General features: G+C 34.2%; 1 protein-coding gene across 3 annotated transcripts in view; it reads right to left on the bottom strand.

The window, feature by feature from the left end:
- TBC1D23 (TBC1 domain family member 23) overlaps positions 1-24611 on the bottom strand; it is a 59063-nt gene that overhangs the window by 9006 nt on the left and 25446 nt on the right. For 2 of the 3 annotated variants that reach the window (XM_044251215.1, XM_044251217.1), the window contains 11 exons: positions 21963-22086; positions 19027-19151; positions 18893-18939; positions 17990-18093; positions 16538-16660; positions 15085-15177; positions 12724-12894; positions 9624-9666; positions 7565-7674; positions 3894-4033; positions 2412-2456 (listed from right to left, as the gene is read on the bottom strand). In XM_044251215.1, coding sequence (XP_044107150.1) covers positions 2412-2456; positions 3894-4033; positions 7565-7674; positions 9624-9666; positions 12724-12894; positions 15085-15177; positions 16538-16660; positions 17990-18093; positions 18893-18939; positions 19027-19151; positions 21963-22086 — 1125 coding nt within the window. The remainder of the gene's footprint in view (positions 1-2411; positions 2457-3893; positions 4034-7564; positions 7675-9623; positions 9667-12723; positions 12895-15084; positions 15178-16537; positions 16661-17989; positions 18094-18892; positions 18940-19026; positions 19152-21962; positions 22087-24611) is intronic. The other variant, XM_044251216.1, reaches the window with a different exon arrangement.

Raw genomic sequence — 24611 nt, 5'->3', positions numbered from 1 at the left:
TTATCATGACCCAATTTTATTGAAATAGGCTTAAACCTATTTCTCCCAAAATAACTTTTTTCTAATCAACTGATAGCTGAACATATAACATTCTTTGGTAATTATAAATTAATCATACATAGTAGACAGTTTAAATCATAAAATCATTTGATTTTAGGTTAAAACATATCTACTATAAAATTATCCATTATCCATTAAACTATGCTCATTAGAGAAAATGAAATAAGTAAACAACTATGAAACATAGATTGAGTTTTCTTATAAAAGACAAAGACAATATAGCTTTGTCTAAATATACTTTAGTGCCATCTAGGTTATAAAATTGTATGAGATTATTATTGGTTCTTTCCTGATAGTAAAACATAATTAAACAGACATAACACAGAAACAAAGATGTTTACAGGAGATGCTTGATCCAGAAGGCAAGTATAAACAAAGCAAAAATCAAAAATAAATAGGAGGGGGTGGAGCCTGGCTGACTCAATCAGTAGATGTGACTGGATCTCAGGGTTGCAAGCTTAAGCCCCACCTTGGATATAGAATCTACTTAAAATTAAAAAAAAAAAAAAAAAGTTTTAAAGCTATTCATTATTGATCTAGATTTATAATACAATGCATATTTTATAAAATCTATTTATAAAGATTACTGAAATAGTTCTTAACAAACTGGCTAAAAATTAATGGAATTCAATGGCTGGACTCTTTTAAAAAGCAGTATACTTATACATTTTTAGCTGAAGTAATAACAAAAACATCTGTAATATAGTATGGCCAGGTTTCAATTTATTTACTGTGCTCAGAAGAAACCCAGTTATTTCTAACTTTCACTAAATTCTGTTTTTGAAATAGATATATTTGTCTGTAGAACAAGGAAGATTATTTAAATTTTTAAAAACTTAAGGATTTGGGAGAAAACTTGGTAGTTAAAATTAGACAAATTCAATGGTCCTATAACAAGAGAAGGTAGAAAGATGATTCACAGAATAGCTTGTAATTTTAAAAGAAGCAACTACCTTTAAAATAGTCTCAGATAAAACTGTAATAGAAGCTCTAAAACTGGCACTGCCAGGAACACTCACGGTAAGTAAAAACTCTTTCCAACAAGTTAGGAGTAAACTACTGCTTTTAAAAATGCTACTTCTAGATACCGAAAACATTAAAATGACCAAAAAAAAAAGTCAATTCCATTATTCCAAAGCTTAACTTATATTTAAAATACAACTAGAGGGGTGCCTGGGTGGTTCAGTCAGTTGGGATGCTGACTCTTGATTACAGCTCAGGTCATGGTTTCAGGATTCTGTGATCAAGCCCTGAGTCAGGCCCTGCACTCAGTTGGGAGTCTGCTTGAGGATTCTATCTCTCCCCCACCACCTCATTCCCCTCACTCGTATGCTCTAAAATAAATCAATAAATAAATCTTAAAATACAACTAGAGTTTCTTTTAAAATGTCCACAGATATTGCTGTAATTGATACTCCAAACTGCAGAAAAATTCTGTGGGTATAAAAACTGTAAAGCCATATAAAAGTATGAAGTTAATAAAGTTCTTCTGTGCATCCTAACTGAAGATCCAGTAGATTTTTTAATTTTACACTTGCATCTTATTGGGGCAGAGAAGAGATGCATTTATACATTAACATGTACCCCATGACCTAATTTCTTTCATGGAAAACCAAAGAACTGTGGTTCTTCAGAACTGATTTATATATGCTTATTCACCAACCTAAATACACATATCTAATTTTAAAAATATTTTTTAAAAAGACTGTAAAATTACATTAACAAGGGGCGCCTGGGTGGCTCAGTGGGTTAAAGCCTCCACCTTCGGCTCAGGTCATGATCCCGGGGTCCTGGCCCTACATCAGGCTCTCTGCTCAGCAGGGAGCCTGCTTCCTCCTCTCTCTCTCTCTGCCTGCCTCTCTTGCCTACTTGTAATCTCTGTCAAATAAATAAATAAATAAATAAATCTTTTGAAAAAATTACATAACAAACCTGAACTAATAATTTTGAATCATGACATGTGCCTTCTCTCAGTAATATTCTCTAGTGTTAGGGCAAGAGATGGAAGCATATGATTTCCAAAGCTACCACCCTGCTCACTCTGAGACTAAGTATTTTCTTTGTTTCACCTTCCTCTCTTTCAGAATAAAAGTTCATGGATTTGAATGTACTTGATTTTTATCTGAGGAACGGGACATACAAAGCAGCATGCAAGGGAAAAAAAAATGATCAAGCAAAAAACAAATACAGCTCAATCAAAATCACACACTCCTAAAAGCAGAGTAAGAAAAGTTTAGCATTTTAACCAGCTGCATGAAATTTTAGCTAACAGTGTGAGGCTTATAGAGAGCATGAGGCATGCTAAAAAGGAAAAGGATGGTCCCAGAAAGCTGCTCTACTCATTGGCTTACCGCTCTGTACATGCTCTGTCTGGCCAAGGAAGATTGAAAGACATTCTATAGCAAATTGAGGCAGAGGACAGAACAAAATGATTATTAAAAACACAATGGCTTTAAAACAAAATATAGTATAATCACTTTTTCTAGCCCTGAGCATACATTATAAAGAAAACGTTTTGATCATCCCAAGTACAAAGAAAAATAAAGAAAAACTAGTTTCAAAGGATTTTTTTAAAACAAAGACAACAGTCTTTTCAAGTTATCATTATCAGTTATCATTAGTTCATTTTAAACAAAGTTTATATGTTCATGCTATAAAATTTTAGCAATAGTACTCTAGTTCAGAATGCACTAACTTTAAAGTTAAAAAGTTACAGGCTTTGAGAACAATTTTAATGAGCAAAAAAGACTCGGGCTTGATAAGTATTATAAAATTAAATATTAAATATTATTTATCAGTGGACCATTTTAGACAGGCACAGTTTTTTTGGATTTGTGAAAATAACCTATTCACTTCCTTGCTATTAAAGGAAACAATGTACTTTTGTATGCATATGTGCTATTATTAAAAAGTGGCAAATAATAAATTTCTGACATTCAATTCTTAAAGTCAAATACTTCAACTTTCCTAGGATACTGCATGGAAGACATGAGACTGAAATGAAATAACGCACTTTCCAGATTAGGCTTGCTTAGCAACAAACTCTGTGTTGGAATTATTAGGTTAGTTTTGAACTGCAGGAACAAGAAAAATCAACCAGACTACTATTGGAGGAAAAAACGCTGAGGACTCTATAGTTCCAGTAAGAAGCATTAAAACACACATTCAGAAGCTTATCATTTGTTAGCTAAACCCTTCATTTGTAACTCATGGGAAAACAGGGTCACTTATAGTCTGTGAACACAAATCTATGAAGATCTAAACACTTAAACTAAGAAAATGGGTTTCTGGGATGCCTGGTAGGCTCAGTTGGTAGAGCAGCTAATTCTCAACACTGGGGCTGTTGAGCTTGAGCTCCACATTAGCTGTAGAGATTACTTAAAAAATAATTAATTTTTAAAAAAAGAAAGAAAGAAAATGGGTTTTTGCTTTACTTGACATGACCAAATTTTCTAGGTTAGAAATTCCTAGAGGAGAAGAGGAGGCTCCTGTTTTGAGATTACCGCATTTAGCAGATATTTCCCATCCATCTGACATGTAGGAAACAGTCATGAAGTGTAATACATACAATAGCATCTTAATATTTTTTTAATGAACCGCATAAAGGGGCAGTACCATTATCTGAGTTTCATTCTGATCAGGAGAGAGAAATATTAATAGTCGAATTTCACAGCAATAAAGAACGTCTCTGTCATTATAATGAAAACTGAAATTATCTAATTAAAAAATATACTTTATGATTCTTCTAGAACACATTCAATTCAACTAGCACTTACTGTAAGACACATTTCTTTAGTTACCCATCATAAACTCATACCATATAAGCAACTCACCGGTCCACAGGAGTTGATGTATTCTCAATAAAACTGATAACTTTTTCCCTGACATTAACAGACTTCGTCTTCAAAGCAACAGTCATTTTATTTACCAGTGATTTCATTCCTCTATCATTTGAGCCATTAGAAGATTCACCCTGAAAACAAAAACAAAAACAAAAAAACCTTACTGATAAATTAACTGCTCTCCTAATGATTAGCAGAGACATTACTGCTAAAGGTTATCTAGATGGTATGGACTAAATTGTGTCCATATGTTAAAGTTCATTCTAGTACACCTCAGAAAATGTATGCAGAGATAGAGCCTTTAAAAGCAAATTAAGGTTAAATGAGGTCATATATAAATCAGTATGACTAGCGTCCTTATAGGAAGAGGGGGAGACATCAGGGATGCACAAACACAGAAAAAAGGCCATGTGCATCCAGACAGACATGAAGGCAGTCATGTGCAACCCAGAGAGAGAAGCCTGAGGAGTAATAAAATCCGCCAATCCTTTGATCCTAGACCTGTAGCCTCCAGAACTGTAAGAAAATTAACTTCTTTTAAAATTAACTTCTTTTACGTTTAAGCGAACTACTTAGTTGTATTTTGTTATGACAGCCCCAACAGACTGATACACTAGACAAAACAATTCTAGGGACAGGAATTAGAAATAGAAAAATGAGGCTATATGTTGCATATATAAGTGTGTAAAGTCTGAAACTACCTTCGTTATTCAGTAAGAAATAAAATTACTGACCTTTTCTTAACTTCAATTACACCATAAAAATAATCAAAAGTACAATCAGGATATCATTCATGTGGCTAAATTTTTAAACATTTATTCCTTATAAATTTTTGCTGTTTAAATATTTTCACTTAGGGGCTGCCTGGGTGGCTCAGTGGGTTAAGCCACTGCCTTCGGCTCAGGTCATGATCTCAGGGTCCTGGGATCGAGCCCCGCATCGGGCTCTCTGCTCAGCAGGGAGCCTGCTTCCCTCTCTCTCTCTCTCTCTGCCTGCCTCTCTGCCTACTTGTGATCTCTGTCAAATAAATAAATAAAATCTTAAAAAAAAATTTTCACTTAGGCCTTTAATTTCTCAAGAAAAATTATTTTTATGTACCTAATATAATAGGTGTGAGTGTAATTCTTAAACTGTTTAACGAAATTGCTCCATATTCCCTAAAGGGCTAGTTGGCAAGAGATATCAGAAGTGTGCCCATCTTTTGCCTGTTAATTACTCTTTAGAACTTAAGAGAAGAAAATAGTTAGAAAGTGCACTAGGATTTAGGTATTATTAGATGGAAAATTACAAAGATATTTTTAAAAAAAGAAATGCTTTTAAATAAGCATTTAATTTTTTTAAGTTTTTCTTTTAATTACAGTTAGTTAATATATAGTATAACATAAGATTCTGATGGTGGGGCGCCTGGGTAGCATAGTCAGTTAAGTGTCTACCTTCAGCTCAGGTCATGATCCCAAGGTCCTGGGCTCCTCTGCTCAGTGGGAAACCTATTTCTCTTTCTCCCTATGTCCTTCCCCCTCCCTCAAATATATATACATTTGAAGGAAATATTTCAAAATACGAAAATATAAATAGCAGTTATTTTTCTTTATACTTTTCAAATTTACATATGTTGTGAAAATAAACATGCGTCATTTCAATTTTTAAGAGAAAGAAGTCATTAAATAACACAAAAACCATATTTCTATTTCCATATCCAAATTTGAAACCAAACTAAACTGATGAAGGAAATTAAATTCTTTGGTACTTTTTAATATACTATATAACATCTTTAAGAGGGTAAATGCTATGGTGAGTGCTGTGAATTGTGTAAGACTGATGATTCACACAACTGTACCCCTGAAACAAATAATATATTATGTTAATTTAAAAAAAATTTTTTTTAAGTTTCTTTAGAGGTCTCAATCATTATTTTTCATATCTGAAAACATGAACTTGAACAGAATTACTATCCAACACTGTGGATGGCAATATAAATTAGAATAATGTTTTTTGCAGGGGGCCTGGGTGGCTCAGACAGTTAAGCATTTGCCTTCAGCTCAGGTCGTGACCTCAGGGTCCTGGGATCCAGCCCTGCACTGGATTCCCTGATCAGTGGGGAGTCTGCTTCTCTCTCTCCCTCTGCCCTTTTCCCTTCCCCACCTCATGCTCATGCTCACTCTCTTTCTCTCTCTCCCAAATAACTAGATACAATCTTCCAAAAAAAAAAATTATGTTTTTTAAAAGCCAATCTGATGACAATGTAGAATTCTAAGAATTCTGATATATAATCTTCTGGTCGAGTTATTCTACTCCTAGGACTAAATAATCATGGCATATGTAAATATATTACTACAAAAATTAATTATAATAGTGTTTATAACACAAAAAGACTAAAAGCAACATAAATATTCAAAAACAGGGGACTAACTGAATAAATTATAATACAGCCATTCAGTGGAACACTAGTTATTCAAAATAAAAACAGAAAATGTTTATTAAATAAATGGTGATCTCATGTGAAGAGCTCTTAGATACCTAGAGGATTACTCTAAGACACATTCCTTTAGTTACCCATCATAAACTCATACCATATAAGCAACAAATTTGTTGAAAACAAATTTCAGAGGTTTATGTGCTAATAATTTGACAATAATATGATTTGGCCTATATGGCTAAAGATAAATGGTAATTAATCACCCAGATATAATTTTATAATAACTGCTATTAAATATGCGACACATACAACACAATACATACACCTGCACATTTAATCCTCACATCACCATGAAGAAAGTTGTGTTATTATCATCTCAACTGCATTGATAGAGAAACCAGAGCTGAAAAGATCTTGCTGGAGATCATGAAGAATGTAAGTTCTGGAGATAAAACCTGAACATCAAGTTAAGTCAGACTGATAAACCTAAGCTAGTAATAATCGTAACCTGTATTGCAGTTTCCTTTTATTTCTGTTTTAAAGAATGATCATTAGGTAAATGTGAACTATTACTGAAAATATGTAATGACATCTAATTCAATTGACATAAAATATTTTTCAAAGAGCACAAAGACTTACTGTGCAAATATTTCTGAAGAAGCACAGAGTAAAGTAAATTTACCCACTACAGGAAAACCTTGTAGTAGTAACATACATCTTTATAACTAAAAATCAAATATAATGGGATTCGCAATCAGTTCTTGTCTCCTTGTGACCAGCCAATTCTCAAATGTGGGTGGACTGAAGTTATAATCATGTAAATTTGTGTTGGGGAGGGGTACAAATATGGTCTGCAGGAGATGTGACCATAAGCCTCAGTATTCTTTTGGCTCACATTAATTGAGAGATTCCTAGAACCAGATCACTTGGGAGTCCCAGCTAGTCACAGGACTCAGTATTATCTCCACCAATATTTAAGCTGAAGCAGAAAATTGTCACTACATGATAACATACTACATCTGGATAGGGAGAAATCTGAATTCAGCAGGTGGATCTCCAGAACTCTAGCTAGTTTAGATGTGCAGGCCTGTTCCATCCTTACATTAACCCTGCAATAACGACTCCTCTAAACTCTACATGTTTGCAATATTTTGACCCCATTTCTATTATGGTGAGGGTTTAACACTTAGTCACCTTTTCTGGGCATTCACCCAAATCTGGTGACATATTCTACATATACACTTACATCAATAGAAGAATTGATACTGCTCCTTGAGCCTGAGGTACTAGCAATCCAATGGCCATATCCATTTTCTGGTCCATCCACATTTATGTCTGCCAGGTGCTGCTGCAGTGCTTAAGATAAACAAGAAGGAAAAAAAAAAAAAACAGGTCACATACCAACCCCCCTTTAGAAAGATTCTTTACCAGAGAATTTAATAAACATGTCATAGCTGAATGAAAGAGGATCCAAAGATTTAATTACAGGTACTTTATTCTGTACCTCAGGAAAGGAATGAAGGACTCTAAGCTACAGAAAGCCTTCCTCCTCTCCTTCTAAAGCCCTCTGTACAACTACAATTTTTCATAATTGACCTTAAAGATGGCAGTAACTATATACAGACTTGATGTTTTCCTCCTTGGAATGGAATCTTTTAAGTATTAAGAGATAATCTCAGCAACAATTTTATGACATAAAGGATTAAAAGAAAACCTATGGTAGCTTTTGTTCTATCTCAGACATCTAATTAATCTTTCCCACAGTAAAGAACGCATTAATTGCTATGGAGAGATTCTTGAAAAAGAAATAATCCATAATTAGAAAAAAAACTTCTAAAACCTAAACTATACTATAAAAGACTGCATCTCAGGGAGGCTGGTGGCTCAGTTGATAAGCATCTGCCTCTGACTCAGGTCATGATCTCAGGATCCTGGAACTGAGTCCGGCCATCAGGCTTCCTGCTCAGTGGGGAAGAAATCTGTTGCTTCCTCTGCCCCTCATCCTGCTTTCATGTGCTCTCTTTTTCTCTTAAATAAATAACAACTTTTTTTAAGAAAAATAAGACTGCTTTTCAGATACTTTTGATAACAAGCTTAATAACCAAGTTCTGTATTTTGCTGTCAAAATTCCTAATAAATCACACTGGGGCTAAGGCCAGTACTTGCTTAACACTACTTATTAAAATACCCCTTTTGTAGATCACTCTGTGTGTAAACCCCAAAGGATGTTAGTTATCAGGCCATGATATGTAGGAAATCATCATAATCCTTGCTAATATCACAAAAGATCAAAGGAAAGAGACCCTAACCTATCATATTCCAAGTTTAACACAAGATTACATTAGGTCAAAAGTTAATCCTTATGAGGCTCTCATGATTCAAGCTCATGACTCTACTATTCAACAAATACTAATTTGATTTTCCTATTACTCTAATAAGGCTCTTTATTTCTTAACTGAAATATATTTGACCTATAACACTGTATAAATTCAAAGTATATAACATGTTTGGTTTATATATTATAATATGATTTCCATTTCAGCAATAGTTAGCACCTCTATCCATCATATAATTACCCTTTCTTTTTCATGGTGGCAATAATTAAGATTTAGTCTTTTGGCAAGTTTGATTATTTTAATACAGTACTACTATCTATGTTCACTATACTTACAGTACTCCAGGACTTATTTATCTACTGGTCACAAGGTTGTACCTTTAAATAACATCAACTGTAAAAAAGACAGGCTTTTACCCTGACTTAATCCTTCACAAATTCTCAAATCTCTGCCTGCAGAGATTTTGGCAATTATTTTACCATCCTGGATTACCAAATATTAGTCTGAAGATTTGAAAATATCAGTTTATTTCCTTTATTCCATTCCATTACATATTTTTTTAGCTATTAATTTCAAGCAGCTCAAAAATGAAATAAACACATAACAAAAAGGAGAGTATGAAAAGTATTCCTCCTACCTTTGTTTCCCAGTCCTATCCATTCCACCTTCTCCATAAAGACAAATCATGTAGACAGTTTTTCTCACATCTTTATAAAATTACTTTCTACAAATACAAGCTCGTTAAACATATCTACTGAAATAAACTTCCATTAAATATTTGCTCATTTAAAGTGTCTATAGTGTTTGTCTGTTATCTGTTATGTCCTGCTTGCCTTGCCTTTTCTGAAAATACAGAATGACTGAAGAGAGAGTTTATCCACTAATTAATTTGGTCACTACAAATCAGGTCTGGTGATAGAACTGCCTCTGAAAAGCGGAGGCAAAGCGATTAATAAATTAAAACCTTACCCATAAATCCTCCACTGGCGATGCTCACATATTCTTTGTTTTTCTGTAACAAAAACCCAAAACTTAAATTATTCCAAAATGCAATTTAATTAAAACCTCTCATAGTCCTATAAACATTTACAAATGTAATATGAAGTTATACATTAGATTTCTGGACTTTTTCTTTTCTTTGACATTTTGGAAGCTGACAAAAAGATAAACATACATTTAACTTAAATATTTTAAGGTCTGGTGTTAAGATGGAAAGAAGGGGACAACTTCATAGCTACTACCAAGACTATGATTTTATTCGTATTCTAGTTCCAATAATATAATAAAGAGTCAAACCAAAACCACTTAAATTATATTTTTGGATATTAGCGGTTTTTAAAAGTTTTTAAAATGTGTTGTGTCCTTCATAAAAGAGAAATAAAGAAACAATATTAGAGCTAATTATGAATAAGAAATAATAGAATGTTACCATTTTACAAACTACTATAAAAATTAATGGATCTAGGGGCACCTGGGTAGCTCAGTGGGTTAAAGCCTCTGCCTTCAGCTCAAGTCATGATCCCAGTGTCCTGGGATCGAGCCCTGCATTGGGCTCTCTGCTCAGTGGACAGCCTGCTTCTCCCCCCTCTCTCTCTGCCTACTTGTGATTTCTGTCATATAAACAAATAAAATCTTTTTAAAAAATTAATGGATCTAATAAACAATGGCAAAGAAAGAATAAGACATAAAGAAGAAAGAGATCAGGGTGCCTGGGTGGCTCAGTTAAGCACCTGCCTTCAGCTCAGGTCATGATCCCAGGGTCCTGGGATCAAGCCCCACATCAGGTTCCCTACTCAACAGGGAGTCTGCTTCTCACTCTCCCTCTGCTCCTCCCCCTGCTTGTGTTCTCTCTCTGGAATAAGTAAAATCTTAAAAAAAAAAAAAGAGGGAGAGAGAAAGAGAGATATCTGGGCAGTATGTCCCTCTCGAGGAAAACTCATACCACCCAGGATTTCCTGTCCCTGACCAATTCTTTAGATCTAATTACCAACTTAGAGGGAATACCAAGGACAGAACCTGATAAACAACACCATGTGAATGCAGCAGCAAAACCTGAATGTGGGAAACTCTCTGTAAGATAAAGCAACCAGTTTTTCCAACAAACCAGCATGATTTTGGGGTCATGATTTTGGGGTCCTGGGATTAAGACCCATATCAGGCTCCCCCTGCTCTGTGGGGAACCTACTTCTCCCTCTCCCTCTGCCTGCCATTCCCCCTGCTTGTGCTATCAAATAAATAAAATCGTAAAAAAAAAATGTTAACCAAGTGCAACATCTTGTCTTGGGTCCTGGGAAAATCAGGGAAACATGAACAAGAGTTAGATTTTTAATAATAAAGTGTAAAAATGTATGTCAGTATAAAGAGTGTATAGGGTTCAATTCTATCTACTTTTTTTTTTTTTTAAGATTTTATTTATTTATTTGACAGACAGAGATCACAAGTAGGCAGAGAGGCAGGCAGAGAGAGAGGAGGAAGCAGGCTCCCTGCTGAGCAGAGCACCCGATGTGGGACTCGATCCCAGGACCCTGGATCATGACCTGAGCCGAAGGCAGTGGCTTAACCCACTGAGCCACCCAGGCGCCCAATTCTACCTACTTTTGAATTTGCTTGAAATTTTCCATAACAAAAGTTAGGGAAAAAATTTCTAAAACCACATCAAGAACTTGAGTTATAAAAAAGAAGTTCACAGTATTTCAAATTCTTGCCATGTGACAGGTCTTACAATATACAGTTTATACCAGAATATTTTTAAAATAGGCTAATTAAACTTGTAAGTAAAATGTCTGAGTTGCTATTTTTGTTTTTGTGTAAATTTCTAAAGATCTCTCCATTAATAAGGTATAAAATTATCTTATCATCTCCTTCCCCCAAATACCGTGGTTCCTTTGCTGATTTTTGTCTTTTGAGGATTCCTTCTTTTAGACTTATTTTCTCAAACCAAATTCCCAGTAAAATACAACATGAACAGAATAGGATCCAAATTGAGTGGCTAATGCAACTAGCCTATGGTCTTCCTGATTCCATAGTTCAGGGTCATAAAAAATGAAGACTTTAATGTCTAAGTTATCAAAGAATACCTAATAAACAACTATTTTTATAAAGAAAGAGCCATCACTGAGTAAAGCTTTGTAGAGAAGATAGAGGAACAGGTTACATAAAATCACTAATACAAATTAGCTGTGCTGAAGACAAGGTTCAAACACAAAAAGGAAAGGTGGCTGTATGTAATAAATAAATATATATATATTCTGTTTCACAGTAAAGATACTAAAATGAAATACATAGTTACTGTTTCAAATACTAGAGAATGAACAGACATAAAGAGCAGCACAACAGAATAATCCAGAAATAGATCCTGATGCACTGAGGAATTCAGCATATTAAAAAGGTGGTATTTCAGGGGCGCCTGGGTGGCTCAGTGGGTTGAAACCTCTGCCTTCGGCTCGGGTCATGATCCCAGGGTCCTGGGATCGAGCCCCGCATCGAGCTCTCTGCTCAGCAGGGAGCCTGCTTTCTCCTCTCTCTCTCTGCCTGCCTCTCTGCTTACTTGTGATCTCTGTCTGTCAAATAAATAAATAAAATCTTAAAAAAAAAAAAAGGTGGTATTTCAAATTGATAAGCACAACTGGGTAACTTTCTGGAAAAAAAATTTTTTTATTCCTACTTCACTTATTATATGAAAATAAATTCCATATGATTCAAGATCTTTTTTTTTTTAAGATTTTATTTATTTATTTGACAGGCAGAAATCACAAGTAGGCAGAGAGGCAGTCAGAGAGAGAGGAGGAAGCAGCCCGACGTGGGGCTCGATCCCAGGACCCTGGCATCTTGACCTGAGCTGAAGGCAGAGGCTTCAACCCACTGAACCACCCAGCCGCCCCTATGATTCAACATCTTAACACAAAAAATAAATCACACAAGCATGTAAGAAGACATGCAAGACACAAAACCTATAAGCTGTAAAGAAAAACTACGTATAAATTTGACAATGCAGATTACCCATAAGAACTTCTTAAAGGTGATAGCAATAGCAATAACCAAACAAAACTGAAAAAATGTGTCAGCATACCTGTAAAAAGTGTGCCAGGACCATGTTCATATACATGTCTTCTTCCTCTCTACCACTGCCCATAAAACAGAGGTGCTCCCCACCAGCAATGGAGCCGGACTCGATGGACTGTTTCTGTGCTTCCAGCAAAGATTTTACCGACTGTGCAAATTCAGATGGATTCTGGAGCATCTAGACAATTTTTTAAAAACTAAAAATGTGGCAAAACGGTATTGGACAAACATTTCCAAATTTGAAATATTCTTCCAGGAAAAAAAAAAATTTAAATAGCTACCATAAAAACAAAGGAATAAAGGCTCTTATAAATAAAATTGCTGGGATAAGAAAAAAGAAATGTATATAAAGGTACCTATAATACACTAGAACAAAAGTTGAAGATTCACAGAAAGACTAAACATGCAAAGAAAATATTCTAAGAAAAAATGGTTTTGTTGTTTCTTAAACAAGCTATGGTGTCATTAGGTATAATGACAAGAAAAGTTTAACAGTGAGTGGAAGGGTCCATAACTAAAAACAATACATTAAAATAAGATATATTTTTTAGTTTCCACTTATATGGCGAACGATGTATTTCTTAGAAGACAGAAATAGGAGAAACCATTTTTATCAGCTACTCTAAGTTCTAGAGACAAGAGGATGAAAAATATTAATCTCTTTTCCTCAAGGAAACAAATGTAACAATAACCATAAAAATCTGTTAAAACTCTTATAATAGGGCTATATAAAAAGCACAGTGAAAATCCAACAGAAAAATGGACAAACCAAAGAAAAGCAATTTGTAAAGCAAAATACAAATAAACAGTACACTTATAAAAAGATGCTCAACATCACTTAAAATTACCACTGTTTTTTACCTGCCATTCTTGTAAAGTAAAATATAATTGGTAATGTTCTATAATGCAACAGTATGGAACATTCTCATCTACAGCTATAAAGTGTAAGCTGGTTCAGTCTCTTTGAAGGATGATAAAGCATTAATATTTTACTACACCCTTCAAACCAATGGTTCTACTTTTGGAAGCCCATTTTACAGAAATATTTGCACAAGTTCACAAAACATATATAAGTATCTAACTACAGCATTGTTTACTACAAGAAAACTGAAAATAACCCAAATACATATAAACTGGGCAATAAATGACGGTATATTTGTACCGTGGTTCACTATACAGTCATTGCCTGTCTGGCTCAGTCATTGTGTGTAACTCTTGATCGTGCGGTCGTGAGTTTGAGCCCCATGTTGGGCATAGAGCTTACTTTAAAATGTGGGGATATTAAAAGAATGTACTTAAATGGAAAGATCTCTAAGAAATAGTCTGCTGAAAAAGCAAGTGAACTGTTAAGTTTAACATCAAATGAAAAAAATGTAAACAAGAAATATATAAATACATATTAAAAGGCCTGAAGATTAAACAAGCTGGCAATAATTAACTCTAGAGATATTCTTTTGAGTTTTTGAAGAAAAAAATCGAATATTCATGCATCACTTGAGCAAAATTTTAAAGAAGCATAAACGAAGGACCATCTAACTCCTCCTAGACAAATCAAGGATGAGAAAGGCTCAGGGTTCACTATCAGGATGCAAACCAAGCTTGATCACCTTCCTTACTTAAAGTACTCAAAATTGTCTGAGTTGTTCCACCTCTATTTTCCATTATGTTTCCTTTCAACACCACCTAAACCCATCATTGTCACCTTTTTCAGATGAGATGGGAAGAAGGGCAGAACACATAGTTAGCAAAAAGGGTTACACCTCTTTCGGTCTTCTTCATCCCTGAGGCTCTTATAACCCAGAACGGTTTAAGTGATGTCTATCTCTCTCTTAAGTATTTCTGACAATATTTAATATTTATTTCATCTACTCTTTTAATTAAAGTGACCCTTGAAAAGCAATTTTAACAAGTGAGCACTGATAGGCCAGATACTACTCTCATTAAATATTAGTTTATTATATGTGTAAATATTCATAATGAGAAAAAGGCTTATAATAAAAAGTTTTAAAACAATAACCCAATTATAGTAAGAGCTTATATTTATAGAGTACTTACTAGATGCAAGGCACTATGCTAAGTGCTACATCAGATGACTCACAGTAAGAAGTTCAGAATTTACTGACATAACAATGGTAGGCAACAACAAGCCACAGTTAACTGCTTGCATCTACCCTTTCTCAAACCCAGAGTGACCTGGTAAAAAGGAAACCTGAAAACAGTACTTTTGTTATAAGGGCAGAGACCCCTCTTCAAGCAGAAAGAAAATGTCCCCAATCTGGTACATGTATATTTATTCATGAACTAAAGAAAAAAAAAACCTATTTATTCTCTTACTCCATAAAAAATTTTAACTAGCATTTATACTAACCAGATCTGAATCTAAGTGGAAAGCAGTTGATAAGTGCCCAGCATTATACTGTTCTGCAGGACGGCAATCCACGACAAAGAACCGGACTCCTTCCTAGGAGGAAAACAACATTTGACATGCTGAAATTTACCATGAGGGTCACATTTTACACAATATAATGTTACAATTAGCCAAAGGAGAGGAAACAGGTTTAAAAAAAGAAAAAAACAAACAGATATCACAGAATTAGGACCCAGTTAGAAGCGATGCAAGAGAATAACCTCAAGATCTTAAACGACTATATTCATTTTCAACAGTTAAAACATTTTATATATACTGTTCTTGACTAGGAAGTCTTAAAATATGTAGCAGAAGAATGTCAGTTTGAGCTATAAAACTGTATCAGAATTTAACATTTTAATGTGTATCATGTTACATATATATTTAAAAACTACATAGTTATAAACAAAGATCTAGATACAATTACTATTTCTGCAAATAAATCCACAAGTTGGCAGCAATTCAATTCATGTAAGAACTAAACATCTTGGGGATGAGAGGAAGTTCTGCAATGCTGCAATGCCAGTATGACCTGAAGAAACTCACAGGAGGATCTTTAAACTGGATTATAGGTTTTCATTTGTTTTTAATACTAGTTCTAATACGGGGTACCTGAATGGCTCAGTCAGTTAAGCGTCTGCCTTTGGCTCAGGTCATGATTTTGGGGTCCTGAAATTGGGCCCCACATCAGGCTCCCTGCTCAGCAGGGAATCTGCTTCTCCCTCTGTCCCTTCCCCACTCGTACTCACTCACTCACTCTCTCTCTCAAATAAACATAACCTTTAAAAGCAAAAGTACTAGTTCTAATAGGAAAAACATGTAAATGTTTGTTTTTAAAAAGATCTATTATAAAATGCCTGCCCTTCCATGTCCCTTCTTCCTCCCTCCATCTCAAAAATACACAAAAACAGCCCATGGTTAATTGTTGCACTACTAGTAATAAAGAACATATACTGAAAAAACTGGCTCATGAGATTTTTCTGAAGATAGCAGCAGACAGAAAATTATGGTATATTCTCAATTTTCCTTTGTTATATGCTCTATGGCATTAGACCATCTAATTCAATTAGCTGTATAATTACAAGAATTTAACCATGATATGCTAAATTCACCTTTTTAAGTACTTTATACAGTAATCAGCTGCTTTGTTAAAATATGAAAAAAGATTTGGCAATTTATAATTGCCAAAGAGTAATTGCCCAGAATCATAACTGACAACTAAAATAACACACAAACTGGCAGTTTTAAAATAAGCACATAGATTAAACACATTAATCATTCAAAAAAGCAAAACAGTTACATGGTTTCAGTAAATTATTTTTGTGGGAAGCCACAAACAGGGTGAAAATGCTGGTTCCTTGCATTTAAAAGGGGCGGGCATTCCTCTGACAAACTGTGGGTTTTCTTTATTTACCCCTTGAAGCTGATTTGCTTGAAGGATCTCTGACACGGAGATGGCCAGACAAAGAGCCTGACTCAGATCTGCATCATCATCCTTAATTCCCAACAGAGTACTACCAAATAGATGGTGATTATCCTGTTTGAAGAGAAATGTTTAAAATATCACAAAGAAAAACAAAATTAATCTTTCTTCCAAAAAATATTCTTAATAAACCATGATGAAAGGTAAAATAAATACGTTTAGCACTCGAGTCATGTGACTTTTAAAACTTAGTATTATATCATCTCAAATACTGACACAAAGGCTACAAGGCTATATACAAAGTCCCTGTCACAGTTCACACAAAATAAAAGACTATGAAAAAATAAAACATTCTACACAGCTATTTTCTATAATATGAACTGTAAACACTGAATTTTTAAAAAAATGGTTATGACTTTCCATACTTTAACATAATAAAAGGCAAAAATTATATAATACACTAATCTACAGCCTGATTTAACTAGCAATTGTGAGTGTATATTATTTATTATGTCTGAAGAATAAAAGTTGTTCCTCTTAAGACTGAAAAGGAGTAAGACTTCTTTTTCATCCAGCATCCTAACCCCTACCCTATCATCTGACTTGTCTGACATTGTTAGGAACTGAGGTGGTCTACATAAGGCAATTATTAAAATAGCTGAAATTATCCCTAGAAATGAACCTCTTTTTTAATTAGTTAGTTTCAGGGGAAATGTTTTTAAAAGATTTCTCTTGTCTGATTTCTGAAACATTACACTGAACATAATTTAACTTCATCTTGATGTTTCAGTGACATGACCACCAACTAGTAATCATTATCATTGAATGCCTTAAAAAAATAAATAAAAGACAGTAATGCTCTCATTATTTGTTTGACCTAAAGTCAAACCCATTTACTTTATAAATGGTACTTCTGTGCCTCCTCCACTATTAGCTTTTGCTTCTTGGAGTTTTACTTTCTAGGAACTCACACTATCATGTTTCTAAACTGGGTGTCCCGTCACTTTAAAGCACTTGAGAAAGTTTCTAAGTCTCTATGCAGCTAAGTTACCCCTTTTGTTCACGAGACAGCTCTGCATCATTAAAACTGCACAAAGCTGAACTCCAGATAAAGAAGGCATAAATATACATCCTCCATCAGATTTTGGAAATTTTTAAAGTCATGAAAGCACTAACAAGAACTACCTCAATTTTCTCATGATCAAAAGTAATAATCAAAGAAAAAATTAAATAATTGCTAGCATATCGTTATACTATCTTTCTAAATTTTTCTGTTCCTCTAGTAGGAAGAGTATTTACAGTGAAAAATCACACAAAACTGCAACACATAAAAAGAAAGAAAAGAGTGACAAGCTAGAGGATTTTAACTGAAGTGGACACAACACAAACAATAAAACAAGGTACTACATATGAAATACTGAAGCTGGTAATTTCATTTTCTACCTTCCTAAAAGACGCTGGTGTTTTACTGCAATAATACTGAGCCAGAGAGAAAAGATCTTCTATATCTTCTAGATTCAAACTGGATGGAGTGTTTTCCAAGAACTCTGAAAAAGGATTATAGATATGAGAATATTTAAAACATTGTGATTAATACAATCATGAACATTATTTACATATCAAAGCTAGAGATTTTCAACATAATAAAAACTACATAAATGGAATCTTAACAGTGATGCCTTTAAAACTGTTTGAGGAGAACCAGAGTTCCCAAAAGAGCTAAACTGTTAATGCAATTCTGCTGTTAATGAAAGATAGGTTCAAGTAATCAAATCAAATTCATTAGCCTGGATGGCAGTATTGTTATTTAATACATACTAAGTGCCACAGCCCCTGGAAATAAAAAATGACTAAGAAATAGTTCCTGACTAAGGAACTCTGTCTTGTGTAATAATAAATTGTTATAATGTAGGAAGATAAACACTGTAATACAAATAGTACAAAGTGGCAGCAACATAGAAAGGAGTAACTTAATCTGTGTGAGTGCTAGAATAGGGAGAACCAAAAAGAATCAAATTTCCACAATGGAAATAATTGTGAAATCTGAGTACTCAAAGGTAAATTAAGAAAGAAAGAGGGGAAGAAGGGAAAGAGAGGAGGGCATCTGAAAATGAACAATGAAACCAAAATACCAGTATATGAAAGGGAACTGAAAGAGTGAAAAAACATGGAAGAAATGAAAGAGGATGGCAAAATTGAAGGAAAATAGTCCTTAAGGTTTGCACCTACAGAGTGTATGAGTTGAATGAAACCTCAGAGTTCTGTAGACTAATCTTTTAAAGATGAACCTGAGTTTTAAAAAATAAAGTGACTTGAAATATTTTCTCTACAGTAAGTGATGCTTACGGATAACTTCTTCTTTGCTGTCTGACTCCTGTGCTAAAATAACTTCTCTGTAAAAGAAAAATGAATTTGAGTTAAATATTAACAGAGCACCTTGAGAATACAAAGGAGAAAAATCTAAGCAACAGCATACTTACTTTGCATTAACAAGGATTATTAACATTAAGAAATAAATAAAAAATGGATCTGCTTGTTGTAGATATCCATCCCATATTGCCTGAGTGACTTCAATGGAACAGTAACATGCAAAAAGGCTTCCAAGCTGTAATCAGGAAATGAAATGAGACATAAACCACTAGAAATGACCTGTTCTTTTCAAAGTATGAAAGCATATGTGTAAGTAACATTGTATCAAATTATCTGCACCTGAAACATAATGTGTAGCTTAATTTTACTGTATATAATGCAAAGACAGAATATGTGGATTCAAGGCACAATGAAGCCACTTACTAGCTGTGTGAATTAAGGCACTTTACTTAACCTCTAAAACTTCCATTTCTACTTCTTTAAAAAAAAAAAAAAGGCATACTGCTACCTTTCTTCTATCATTGTTGGGAAGAGAGAGATAATTAACCTAGAGTAACTAAAGTAACTAGGGGTATCTGCCATAGCATAATAACTAACATAACTACCACTGTAAGGGTAACTAGCACAATCATTACTATACTTAACTTATAAGGTAAGTGTAAGGATCAAACATGGTTTTAAGAACACAGAGAAAAGTTTTAATAACAATATAATGGTGAATTGCTGCCAAAGCTTACTTGTCCATCATTTGAAATAGGTGAGACAAATTTGTATCAATGTTTCAGGAGCTCTCTGGTTTTCTATTTCAAATAAAAGAGTTGTTTAAGTTTCTCTAAAGCCTGTGTTTTAAATTGCATAAACTCAGTGATATTTTTAAAGTTCGATTTTCATTACATACAGAAACAGTTCCATCTAGAGGTTTAAATTCAAAACATTTTTAATGGCTAATGGGAACATACACATTAGTGCATATTTCAGTACTAACCTACTGTCACATATCCTTTATTAGTTATCACTTATTTTAAATAGTCTCATAACGGGTCTTCAAAGTTGCTATTTTTATCCCCAGTTTATAGGTGAGGAAACAGACTGGTATTAAATAACCTTCCCAAGCTCACGGAGGTGGCAAGTGGTGGTATTTGCACTAGAAAAATGACCTGATATTCCACAGCCAGCTAACTGCCATTATAATTGACCACAAAGTTTTCAAAGTATATAATGATACTAATGTTTTTTGTTCTTTTAAAAATTACTATTATAAATAAGATTACTATTACAAATACCAAAGATATAAATGCGAACAGAATCACAATATATGATTACTGTTAAACTCATGTAGGCAAACTACAGCTATCACTGCACTGCTCACAGTTACAGGTTCTCAATGAGATTTAGGAATTGGTTTTGACAGTTTCACCTCATGATTTAAAAAAAAAAAAAAAAGGACTCCGTTCCATAAACATGATACTAGTAGCAAAAACAAACTATTTGGTGCACACACTGAAGACAGAACAGCTATTTTAGTACTTCGTTAAAAATCTGCTACCAGCACTGAGGACTAATTCAGAGATCTGACAACAAAAATGGCAGAAGTGACAGGAGAGACCTCTGTTACAGATATCAGAATGCTCAAAAGAAATAGTTTTTTACTTCAACACAAATAAATACATTGAAAGGCAATACATGTATCTCAGAGAAATCATAATTTTACAGGTATTTTATTATTTTAACTCAAAGCGACAAGACTGGCTAAGAACTGAAGAGTAGGCTGCTGTAGTCTGAGATTTAATATGATAGATTGAAACCAGTCAGAATTCTCTAAGTACCATTTCTTGATTTACTTATTACTATTATTATAATTCCCATTATTATTATTCCCATTTTACAGATAAAGAAATTGAGGCTCAGAGGCTAAGTTTCTTAAATCACACAGTAAGTAGCAGAAAGAAATCCTTTCTGAAGAAAAGTTAGGTTAAGACATGATCAAGGAATATGTTTAATTTTTGAATATACATTCTTCTAGCACCCAATCACTGTTTTAGAAAAATGATCAAGTTAATCTAGAAGAGAGTTTCACAAAGCATAGTCTAAGGAGTCCTAGAAGTCCCCAAGAGTATTTACAGGGGAGTCCATGAGGTCAAAACTATTTTCATAATAATCATAAACTTTAATTGCCTTTTTCATACTCATTCTCTCACAAATAACAATACTTTTCCAGAGGTTACACGAACTGTAGTATCATCCCAAAATGAATAAAGAAGCAGATATGAGAATCTACATACCTGTGATCTAGCCAGATACTGAGATTCACAAAAATATAAATAATGCCACCATTCTCACTAATTTTCTTTTGGAAAATACAGTTATTTAGCATTAGAAAAACAGGCCATTTATGTTAATATGTAATAGATTTACCACTATTTCTAAATGAATTAATATTTTAAATTTCTTAGTTTTAATTTCTAACCAACATAATCCATATAAACTATGGATCCTCAATAGATATTGAGTATAAGAGGTCCTGATACCAAAAGGTCTGAAAACCACTGACCTAGAATAAGAAAACTTCCCACTGAAAATAAAATAAAGAATAACAGAGCTGAGACATACTTTATATTTTTATACTGATCATTTGATAAGACATTTTCCTTATGATTAGATATCAATTCTTATACACAGCATCAAAAATTTAATCACACAAAGTTTTAAAGTAAACTGATACATATCACATATTTACATATATTACATGCATATATTTGCATGTATTGTATTCATCTACTCACACTGTATATAGCACATACATATGTAATATATGTGAGATGTATATAAAACAACAAAAGGTTAAAACTTCATTTTAAACGCTCTGAACACAGTTAAGAGCTAAAAAAGAAATTTTTGAAGTGCCAAAAATTTTACTCCTTTGGCTTAAGTAGTAAAGGTCTATAATTTAGTACTTTTCTTTCTCCTCCTTGGGAAAAGAAAAAACCTAACTATAGTTTAATAGAAAGCTATTTTTCATTAAGTGTTCCTACTTTCACTTTATTACCCAGTTGAGTGCATAGGAGTCTGGAGTAATTTTCTTTGTATCAAGAAAAGAACAAAGTTCAGGCTCATGGTACTGGATGAGTAATCGGAAAAGATGAAATGGTCTTCCCTTCAGAGAACAATCCCTAAAAGAGAAGAGAAGCAAGATGTTTAGATTAACGGGTCAGAAGTGTCATATTAGTAACCAGTCCTCCTGCAATACCCACCTCCTCCCCTCACCCCCAAATCACCTGACCACCACAGCATTCATAACAAGTCTATCTGATACAATCAGGTTCAGAACACCTAATATACTTGACTTGACAGAAAATTTGTAGAAACAGCAGGTCTACAGCCAACTCAAGGGAGACTCTCTCCAGGTAAGCCCAGGCAGCACTCAAATGGAAGAACTGCAGGGACCACTGAAAACAGCAGGACCATCTAAGTTATTCTGATAAGTTCTGGATCCCAAAAGGATATCTGTAGAGTTCCAAATTAGTCCAGCCCTCTTCTTCCCTACCAAGTAAGAGCAAACTCCTATAAAGGCTTCAGGTTAGCTCCACAGTTAACATACTCAATGTAGGGATGACCTTTAACAAAGGCAAAAGTGGGAAATGGCCACAGATGAACAAAATACTGGACCAGAGCATTAGAAGTTGCTGAAGTGGCCTGGGTACTAGTGATCATAATGAACTCCAAGAGGTACAAAACACTTAACGGAGCAAGTGTACTACTTCTTTCCTTCTTCCCTTCCTAATGAATCAATAAAAATGTAAGCAACTCAAACTACAGGCCATCTCAATAAAAGTCAGTATTTATTGAGAAAATACCATGTGCCAGACACTGTAACAGGCATTCTACAAAGTTATCTGATTTTATCCTTACAAAGCAACCCTATGAAATAGTTACAAGTTTTTCCCTCATTTTACAGATGAGAAAACTGAGGCTTAGTTGTGGGTAAGGAGCTTACCCAAGGTCACATAGTTAAGAAGTCAGTTAAGACCTCTACACAGAAACTGCGTTAAACTACCATGCCATACTACTCTTCACTAATTTGGTATCTCAGCAAGTGGCATTTTGGTATGGTACAGTCTCTTAAAAAAAAAAAAAAACTGAATTGTAAAGAAATTGAAATAAAGTAAATGCCATCATGTTAAAAAGCTAATGAAATGAAGGTCACAGTTTTGACATAAAAGCATTCTGATAAAGAATGCTGTCAAATGCTATTTAGGTGGGAATATAGAAAAATAATTTCAATAAAACCAAGATCTGAGATGAATGCCAGGATTTGGAATGAACTTCTATCTATCATTTTTTGATACTGTAAATGACAGAGAAGTTTTGTTAGAGAAAGCCCTAGGTTATTAATTCAGATGCCCAGAGACAGAACTGAATTCAAACTGGCAAGATTACCCCCTCCTTTGTCTGAATACTCTCCCCATTCTATAAATGCTAGGCAATTGACTGCTAAGGCAAAACACAGAAACAGTTGTGTAAGGACATAAAAATGTAGAAACAACTGCCAGTTTGTGCCTCTAGCAGGACCTCTCAGGGAGTCAGCCATTGCAAAAGCATCTATTCATTTAATAGCTGTGTATTGTTACTGCAAGGCACTGTGCTTGACGGGATTCTACACAAGTTAGACTGAATCTGTAATAAGAAGATATATTACAGTGGAGTTCTTCTAGCAGCATTTTGTGGGGCTGTGTTCTATCCAGGGGCATTAATGCTGACCCTAGCTGGAGTGCTGTATTACAGTTGAAACTCACAGGAAGTAACTAGAGGAACCTAACAAGACAGTATATTACATGTAAATCCATCTCCCCCAATATTACTAAGTATCGCCACCAATATCCTCTAGATAAAAAGTTGGAACATCATGTCCCTTGCTATCACTAGCTTTGTTACACTGAATGGGGGTAAAATATAAGCTAAAATATAAGCAATTGAGAGACTTAGCATGACTCACAAATATGAATTCCAGGCTCAGCTCTACCATGACTGTAGTAGGCCTGTCTCTTGGCATCTCTGGGACTATTTTACTTACATGAAGGACTATGGCTTCAAGGTAGCACAGAGGTTCTCTACCCTGCTGTACATTAGAACACCTGGGGAGTTTTTAAAAAACATGCCTAGGCTCTATTTCATCTGTTCACAGTTAAAACTTCAAGGACCCACATGTTTTCAAAGTTCTTTGGCTAAACAGACATTTCCCCAAAGAAGATAGACAAACTGCCAATAAGCGCATGAAAGGTGCTTAACATCGTTGACTATGAGGGCAATGCAAAGCAAAACCATAAAGAGATACCAATTCGCACTCATTAGTTTAGGTACAATAATTTTTTTTTTTACATGTTGACAGGGATGAGGAAAAACTGGGATCTTCATTCACTACTGATGGGAAAGTAAAATGATACAGTTGTGGAAAAGGCTGGCAATTCCTCAAAAGGTAAAACATATAATCACCATATAATTCAGCAATTTCACTTCTCAGTACATACCCTAGAGAAATGAATTATGTGTGCACACAAAAACCTGTACACAAATATTCACAGCAGCATATTCATAAGAGCCAAAAAATAAAAATAATCCAAATGTCCATTCACTGTTGCAAATAAAGTATGTAAATAAACAAAATAACTAAATAAAATGTGGTACATGTGGTAAAATG

Source organism: Neovison vison, chromosome 6, assembly GCF_020171115.1.
Source record: "Neovison vison isolate M4711 chromosome 6, ASM_NN_V1, whole genome shotgun sequence".
NCBI lineage: Eukaryota > Metazoa > Chordata > Mammalia > Carnivora > Mustelidae > Neogale > Neogale vison.
This window is presented reverse-complemented; position numbering and strand designations above follow the sequence as displayed.